General features: G+C 39.9%; 1 protein-coding gene across 1 annotated transcript; it reads left to right on the forward strand.

Annotated features, from left to right (window-relative positions):
• Nucleotides 1-561: 561 nt before the first annotated feature.
• On the forward strand, nt 562-9078 carry CCDC28A (coiled-coil domain containing 28A). The gene is made up of 4 exons (XM_061428137.1): nt 562-644; nt 4587-4786; nt 7943-8170; nt 8987-9078. The coding sequence occupies exons 2-4, from the start codon at nt 4629-4631 to the stop codon at nt 8991-8993; spliced, it is 393 nt and encodes a 130-aa protein (XP_061284121.1). The 5' UTR covers nt 562-644; nt 4587-4628; the 3' UTR covers nt 8994-9078.

A 9078-nucleotide genomic window follows, 5' to 3' on the forward strand; every position in this document is an offset into this window, starting at 1 on the left:
TATTTATAGTACCAGTAATAGAATTTCATTTAAGGGCTCAGCATCAGGGTCGCTAAACAGAATCACGGTTTTTCACGCTGCCTTCCAACCAAAACTGATTTACTTTGCTTTATCCTGGTGATGTTTCAGAAACAATCCCGAAGAGTTGCTATGGCGACACTCTGGTTCCGCCTCTAAGCTCGTTCGAACAGCTTGCTGGGAATTGTAGTGCGTGGGAGATTACACTCACGGAGGGAGCGGGGCAGCTTCCGGAAAAGGTATATTTCCGGTTCTTGCCTTCACACCTACCTTCCTTATCCTCCCCGCTTTTGGGTCATTGAGCCCAAAATAAAAGCCCATCTATGTGTCTTCCTTTCCATGCTTGTCGAACTTACAGTTGAAGACAGGATAAGGGAAGCAATGTGATGCCAGGGCCGTAGAAGGGAGCCGCACAGGTGGTACAGGAAGAGGCGGGGCGCCCGCCCAGGGCACGGAGGCTCTGCCTCCTACATCACTTCCGTAAACAAAGAGCACTGTGGAGGCGCAGGGTCCGGGATGTGAGCCCGGCTCGAGCTGCAGCGGTAGCATCGGCGGCTGCGGCGGTGGCTTCAGAGGCCCCGGGGTCTTTGCAGGGTGAAGAGAACCACGATCCCCTTTCTCCTCAGGTACGAAGTGGAAACAAAGGCACCTCCGCAGTGTCCCTTCTAGGCCCCTCCCATCACTCTCTCTGGCCACTACTGTATTCTGGGCGGTGAAGGGTCTCCATGACGGCTGATTCAGTTCAGTTCAGTCGCTCAGTCGTGTCCGACTCTTCGCGACCCCATGAATTGCAGCACGCCAGGCCTCCCTGTCCATCACCAACTCCTGGGCAAGGGAAATGAGGTGAAGTCTAAAGAGACTCTTAGTGGTCTTTCTTGGAGGCTGTGAGTTCCTGGCTCTCAAAAGACTACGAGCTGTATTCTGTGAAGGTCTTTTCTGAAAGGTTCCTTGCTGCTTGATATACAGGAGGAATTTCGGTGTTCCTGTAGTAGTGATGTTACTTCCCAACATGGGTAATTTTCGAGCCCTTCCCCCTCAGAACATCTTAGTTTAGACCACTCTTGGTTTATTTGCGTTGCTTTACTTCCTAGTTATCTTTTCTTTTTTTTTTTTCGTCTTGTATCACCAACTGTATATAAGCGTCATTAAATTAAAAAACCAGCGTGTTTATGTGTAGCATAAATGTATAAGATCCTTGCCTCTGAAGAACTGATATCCCATCTTCTGTGTTGTTATTTTTTAATTGTTATAATTTAATTTGTGTTGCATGCCTAACCAACTCCAGAAGGTCTGTTCTGTAACTGAGAATGCTTCTTAAAGGAAAAAACTGTTAACCAAGATTTAAGCAGTTTGTTCTCTGCAGTGACAGACTGGGCAGTACAGCCTTTCCTTTACAGCCTTTGGTTCTTTGGCAGTTTAGCTCCAGTTATGATTGTCTAGAGTCAGCCGAATAAACTGAATTCAGTAGTTTAATAACAGTGCTAGTAGCACACACACATAAAAGTTGTTTTCATTAAAATTCTCAAGTAATTACTTTAGGAGTGATATCAATGTATTTGAGTCTTTTTGAATGGTCATTGTTGTTTAGTTGCTAAATGGTGTCAGAAGACTCTTTTGGGACCCCATAGACCATAGCCCACCAGGCTCCTCTCTCCATGGGATTTTCCAAGCAAGAATACTGGAGTGGGTTGCCATTTCCTTCTCCATTGAATGGTCATAGAATGATTAAATTCAGCACAGCACAGTCAAGACCTAATGCTGCTAAGGCTTTTTGCCATCCGATGAGACAAGTAATCATATAAATTTCTCATCTTATGATACATGAAACAGTATAATTAGGAAGAGTTGAATTTATGCATAAGTAAAAAGGAAATGTAGAAGGATGTTTTTAGATAGGTGGCTGTTAAGAAAATAAAGCTGGTTAATACATAAAATTAAGGGATAGTACTGGGTAAATTCCCTTGTGGCCCAGCTGGTAAATAATCCGCCTGCAGTGTGGGAGACCTGGGTTCGATCACTGGATTGGGAATATCCCCTGGAGAAGGGAAGGGAAAGGCTACCCACTCCGCAATTCTGGCCTAGAGAATTACATGAGTCCATGGGGTCACAAAGAGTTGGACACGACTGAGCAACTTTTTCTTTCATATATATTCTCTCTGGAAAAACCGACTGTAATTTCATAGTGTAACTTTTTAAATGAAAATTCTTTGGCATTGCCTTTCTTTGGGATTGCCTTTCTTGGAAGTACATGAACCATGAACTTTCAGATGTTCAAGTTAGATTTAGAAAAGGCAGAGGAACCAAAGATCAAATTGCCAGCATCCACTGGATCATTGAAAAAGCAAGAGAATTCCAGAAAAACATCTACATCTGCTTTATTGACTATGCCAAAGCCTTTAACTATGTGGATCACAACAAACTGTGGAAAATTCTTAAAGAGATGGGAATATCAGACAACCTGACCTGCCTCCTGAGAAATCTATATGCAGGTCAAGAAGCAACAGTTAGAACTAGACATGGAACAGACTGGTTCCAAATTGGGAAAGGAGTGTGTCAAGGCTGTATATTGTCACCCTGCTTATTTAACTTACGTGCAGAGTACATCATGTGAAATGCCAGGCTGGATGGAGCACAAGTTGGAATCAAGATTGCCGGGAGAAATATCAGTAACCTCAGATATGCAGATGACACCACCCTTATGGCAGAAAGCAAAGAAAAACTGAAGAGCCTCTTGATGAAAGTGAAAGAGGAGAGTGCAAAAGTTGGCTTAAAACTCAACATTCAAAAAACTAAGATCATGGCATCCGGTCCCATCATTTCATGGCAAATAGATGGTGAAACAGTGAAAACAGTGACAGACTGCAGCCACGAAATTAAAAGACGCTTGCTCCTTGGAAGAAAAGCTATGATCAATCTGCTCCTGCTGCTGCTAAGTCTCTTCAGTCATGTCTGACTCTGTGCAACCCCAGAGATGGCAGCCCACCAGGCTCCCCCAACCCTGGGATTCTCCAGGCAAGAACACTGGAGTGGGTTGCCATTTCCTGCTCCAATGAATGAAAGTGAAAAGTGAAAGTGAAGTCGCTCAGTCGTGTCCTACTCTTAGCAACCCCATAGACTGCAGCCTACCAGGCTCCTCCATCCATGGGATTGTCCAGGCAAGAGTACTGGAGTGAAGTGCCATTGCCTTCTCCAATGATCAACCTAGACAGCATATGAAAAAGCAGAGACATTACTTTGCCAACAAAGGTCCGTCTAGTCAAACTGACCTATGGTTTTTCCAGTAGTCATGAATGGATGTGAGAGTTGGACTATGAAGAAAGCTGAGTGCCAAAGAATTGATGCTTTTGAACTGTGGTGTTGGAGAAGACCCTTGAGAGTCCCTTGGACTGCAAGAAGATCAAACCAGTCAATCCTAAAGGAAATCAGTCCTGAATATTCATTGGAAAAACTGATGCTGAAGTTGGAACCTTGGCCACCTGATGCAAAGGACTGACTCATTTGAAAAGACCCTGATGCTGGGAAGGATTGAAGGCAGGAGGAGAAGGGGATGACAGAGGATGAGATGGTTGGATGGCATCACTGACTCGATGTACATGAGTTTGAACAAGCTCTGGGAGTTGGTGATGGACAGGGAAGCCTGGTGTTCTGCAGTCCATGGGGTCACAAAGAGTTGGACACAATTGAGCAACTGAACTGAACTTTTTTTATATTGGCAAAACTAAATGTATATAATAAAATTTCATGTTTCCTTGGAAATAGAGAAAGTAAATTCAAAATAGTCATGGAACAAGTTTAACTTTACAGAACAGTTTTTGTCAAGGAACCAGAATCAGTATTATGTCTTGGGAGAAACTGAATTTCTATGTGATAGTTGAAATAAGGTTTCTGGTTGCTAGTTAAAATGCAGGTACCTATGTCAGCTGGGAGGGATTGTGGGCAGGAGGAGAAGGGGACTACAGAGGATGAGATGGCTGGATGGCATCACTGACTCGATGGACATGAGTTTAAGTGAACTCCAGGAGTTGGTGATGGACAGGGAGGCCTGGCGTGCTGTGATTCATGGGGTTGCAAAGAGTTGGACACGACTGAGCGACTGAACTGAACTGATGTCAGTTATACATCTGTTTAAATCTAGTTCTTTTTTCAAAGAATACATTTTAGAAGGGAAACCTAAAGACTACCTAAGGCTTGAGTCAGGCTGAATGATTTGTTTGGTGTTTAGGTGTTATACCCTTTCTATAACGATATAGGTTTTTTGAGGGCAAGGACTTTGTGTTGCTCAGAACTGTCTCACCAATGCCCAACATAGTGTCTGACATGTGGAAGAGAGTAAATATTTATGGGATGAATTAGTAAAATGATGAACAAAATTTCTTGTCTAACAGGCAGTTTTGGTTAGGGCTTCTGTGTATTTCGTACAGTAAATTAAGCTCAAGGATCCTTGTTCTAACTTTCTTTAATGACCTCTGAAATTCTTGATCATCTTTCAACCCATAAAGTGGGTCTTTGAACCCCTTTCATTTTGGCATCTTACAGCATATGTGTATAAATCTGCTGTATTTCCTTAGGTCATAAGAAGCTGGCCTGGGTGCAATAAGGAACTTAAAACAATGGAGGAGCGCAAAGTGAAGAGGAGAAGTCCTAAGTCCTTTAGTGCCCACTCTACTCAGGTTGTTAATACCAAAAAAAATGCCATTCCAGTTAGTAAAAGCACGGGGTTTTCAAATCCTGCATCCCAGTCAACTTCACAGCGACCAAAGTTAAAAAGGTGAATTCTTCTCTTTTACATTATTATAGCAAAATGCTATTAAAGAAAATACTAAATCCACTCAGTCTTATAACATTTTTTTTATCTTGGTTTGACTTTTGAGGCACATACTATATGTGATTTAGAAAAAATTTTATGAAGGTTACAGTGTACAGAGATTAAAAAATGCAGAATGAATGATTGGCTTTAAGGCTCTTTGTCTCATATTAAAATATACAGAGCAAGAGAACTTGTAGACAAAGTTGATGAGCTAGCCAGAAATGGAAAAGAGGTATGTGGTGGTGGTTTTTTAAACTGAATATTTGTGCTTTAGTTTTTTTTTTTTAATAATAATAAATTCATTGTTTTAATAGAAATGATTTGTATTTATTGTAAATATTTAAACACAGGAAAAATTCAAAGAACAGAAGAACACTAAAATTCCACCACCTGGAAGTAATCACTATTAACATTTGGTGAACATCGTTTGTCTTAAAACTTGAAAGGAAATGGGACAAGTTTGAATGTGTTATGTATTACTGCTGCATATATGTATTTTGTAGTGTTAGATATTTGGAAAGCAAGATAATATCTTTAGAGGAAAGGCACTTTGTAACCTCCATCCTTTAGATAGTTATGATTACATAAAGTTCCAGTTGCAAGTTCATCATGAGAATCAGTTAAGGAAGTAACCCTGTGACACTTTGTAGCCGCTAGATTTACACAAAAGACAAGAGGGCTGTCTTGGTGGTGATCTTACTTTCTTTTTGAGGAAGCCGAAGAGACATAACCAAAGACACTTGGAAAAGAACATTCCAATAAGGACTAAATGAAAAACAACAGGAGTTATAAGGGCTTCTTTTAAGTACGTTGTCCTACTGGAAAGGAGTTTTCCTCCTGGAGGAGTTTAATTTGGAGTCAGATTTTGAATATGGTTATGGTTGGTGGAAAAAGAGGGCCAAGAGGTTTGCAAGGAGATTACTCCTTTTTCCAAATTTTTGCATCACTTTATTTGTAGCTCATTGTCATTTTCTACCTGGTACTTTTATTCCTATACGCCATTCTAGAATGTAGGCTTCCTGAGGCCTGGGGCTTATGTGCCAGACAGTATTTAGAGTGGCATTGGCACAAAGTATAATTTCAGTGGGTACTTTTTAATTGAATTATTTTAAAATAAAGTGAAATAGCATGACATGATCAAAAAACTTGAAGTAGGAAGGGACAGATTTATATTTTCTTTTTTGAGAGGGTTATTAAATGATGAACTGACAGTTATTTGGATAAAGCTTCCAGTTTAAAAAAAAAAAAAACAATTTGCTACACCAAGACCTTATATTCTGTAGTAGTTTATCTCAGATTTTAATGTGGGTATGAATCTCCTGGGGATCATAAACTACATAAAATGTAGTTTCTGAATCAGTCAGTCTGGGATGGGGCTTCAGATAAGCAATTCTAGTAAGCTCACAGGTAATAGGGATGGTACAGGTCTTAGACAGCACTAGAGTAGCAGTCTAATATCATATACATATAAAATTACAAATCTTGCTTTGTGAAGAACTGTTACTGACCTACTGTCAACAGCCCATGTGTTCTAAATTGATTTCAAGAGAATTAGTTTGTCTTGCCACCTTCCCCCTACACCCACAGCCCACCCTATTCATCTGACCCAAACTGTAGTGAGTACAGTTGTGGGGAAGATGTCTCCACACAACATTATGCAGAAACTAATTGAGTACTCAGTATATGTGTACTTCAGGATCTGTAGTATGTGTTGGGGTTATAAAAGTAACCCCTGTTCCCAGTTAGTCTTTGAGCCTTCATTCATATACCACCTTTTGGAAGTTTCTTCTGCTGTCCCTAGGCTGAATGAACTGTTTTTTCTCTTTGTTCCCATATCTCAATGTGTGTAGCACCATCACTCAAGTGTTTGGGAGCCTGGGATATGCTAGACATGTATAATAAGAATCAATCTCTACTAAGGGTTCTGAAAGGGCCTTCCTGAGGAAATCACATTTAAAGGATGTGTGGGAAGTAGCCTGGCAAAAATGGCAGTGGCGGGGCAGGGAAGGATGCTAATGTAGGCAAAGGATTAGCTGAAAGTAGATGAGAGAATGGATTTCTAGGAAGCAAAAGAAATTCAGAATGTCTGGAGCATTGATAGAACAAGAGAGAATAGGATTCCTGAAGGTTATTGGACTACTGAAGGGTTTGAATTAAGTCAATTATATGATCTGATTTTACTTTTTAAAAATTGACTTGACTGCTCTGTGGGCAAGGAAGCGGGACTCAGACAATACACAGAGGCAGGGAGACCAGTTGGGAAGCTGTTGGACTCGTTCAAATAAAGAACAGTAGCAGTGGAGAAGGAAAGAACCAGAGAGCTTATAGAGAGCTTTATGGATATAATCAACAGGACTTCCTGCCTGCACATGGGAACCATAGGAAGCTGGAGGAGTCAAGGGTGATAACAGACTTTAGCACTCCATAACATCATGATTGTGAATTTATGTCTGTCTTTCTCCTTAGACTGGGCACGCTTCAGTACAATAACTGATGTCCTGTGCATGTTCATGTACTCAGTATCTGGCACCAAGTCAGCTACAGAGTGGGGGCCCCATAACTGCTACTGGACAACCCATAGTTCGGGGAACAACTGGGATAAGGTTTAGATGAGAAAGCAGAATGTTTCCTGAGAAATGAAATATGAAACTTAGGCTAGTAAGAAGACTTACTAATTCTCTTTTCAGTTATTTATTTATTTATTTGCATATCTAAAGAATTAGCATACTGGAGGAAAAGAATTTCTGGCAACCCACTCCAGTATTCTTCCCTGGAGGATTCCAAGGACAGAAGAGCCTGGCAGGCTACAGTCCATGGGTTGCAAAGAGTCAGACACGACTGAGAGGCTGAGCATGAAGATGTATTACTCAAACTTTTTATATATCTTAGTAGTTCTAGTTTACATTTGTTTGAGATTTTCACAGCCTGTTCTTCTGGTTTCTGCCTTGAAATGACTGGTTTTATTTTGTATTGCTTTTATCCTTATGTCTTGTTTTTATGGAAAAATCCATTTAACTCACTAATTTTGCTGAATGTAGAACAACCTGAAAAAATAGAATGATCTCTTTTTAAAGATAATCACATGCAGTTGATTTTTTCATTGTCTCCTTTTAACAGAGTGACAAAGGAAAAGGCCAGACCTCCGGGTGGAGAAGGTAGAGGCGCCCAGGCAGCCCCGATCCAGCACTCCTTCCTTACTGACGTCTCCGACGTCCAAGAAATGGAGAGGGGCCTGCTCAGCCTGTTAAACGACTTCCACTCTGGCAAACTCCAAGCATTCGGTGATCCACAGTGTTTCTGTCCACTCTTTTCCTTCTCAAGATGTTTGCATCATATTTTCTGCATGTATTTGTCATTCCTTTTTTTAAAGTGTCAGGTTTTTTTTTATTAGAAAAGTCCAGAGGCATAAAATGCAATTATCCTAGATTTCCTTTGTCATGGGATATAATTTGCCTTTTAAAATTTCAGGAGAAAAGATTTTTTTTTAACAAGGGTTGATTAGTTGAAATGTTAAAGTAGGATTGCTGTTGATGGATTAAGTCTCTTGAAAGTGTAACAAACAATAGGGACATTCTTTGTCAATTAAAATATTTTAGATTTAGTGTTTTCAATTTGGAAACACTCGATTATTTTTCTTTGAAGCCTAAACTTATTTCTTGCTCACGAGTCCTGATTTTCAAGAATTTCATGGCTGAAGTTCTTATAAGACTGTTAATTTCACAGTTTATTTCACAGATTATTATAAAATGCTGGGTTACTTAATTCTAATGGCATTTGTCAACTAGGACATGAATTAGATGGTATTAACACTCCTATATATGATATTAATATGTCTGGATTCTTTCACTTAGTGTAACGTATACTGTTTTTTAAAGAAAATTTATTCAAAGGAAATTTATTCAAAGCTAAAAGCATTCTTATATTTAAAAAATTTTTTTCTATATAATTTTTTAATGCCTGATCATGTTTTAGATTGTTGTTGTTTTCTTGATCAGGGATTTGATTTATAATTTTACGCAGAAAATATGCAGTCATTACAATGTAATTTACAAAAGAAAGAAAACTGATTTATCTTATGTACCTAGACTTTAGAAGTTTTTCCTCAAGACAGTTAGTTTAACCTATCCTAATCTTTATTAATGTTCTGGAATGTTCCCCCAGGAAATGAATGTTCCATTGAACAGATGGAACATGTTCGGGGAATGCAGGAGAAATTAGCTCGCTTGAACTTGGAGCTCTATGGGGAGTTAGAG

This window comes from Bos javanicus, chromosome 9, assembly GCF_032452875.1.
Source record: "Bos javanicus breed banteng chromosome 9, ARS-OSU_banteng_1.0, whole genome shotgun sequence".
In the NCBI taxonomy this organism is placed as follows: Eukaryota; Metazoa; Chordata; class Mammalia; order Artiodactyla; family Bovidae; genus Bos; species Bos javanicus.

Coding starts and splice junctions, on each gene's coding strand:
- CCDC28A (XM_061428137.1), top strand. CDS start 4,629: ATGGAGGAGCGCAAAGTGAAGAGGAGAAGTCCTAAGTCCTTTAGTGCC. Junction 4,787..7,942: donor CAGCGACCAAAGTTAAAAAG/GTGAATTCTTCT, acceptor TCCTTTTAACAG/AGTGACAAAGGAAAAGGCCA.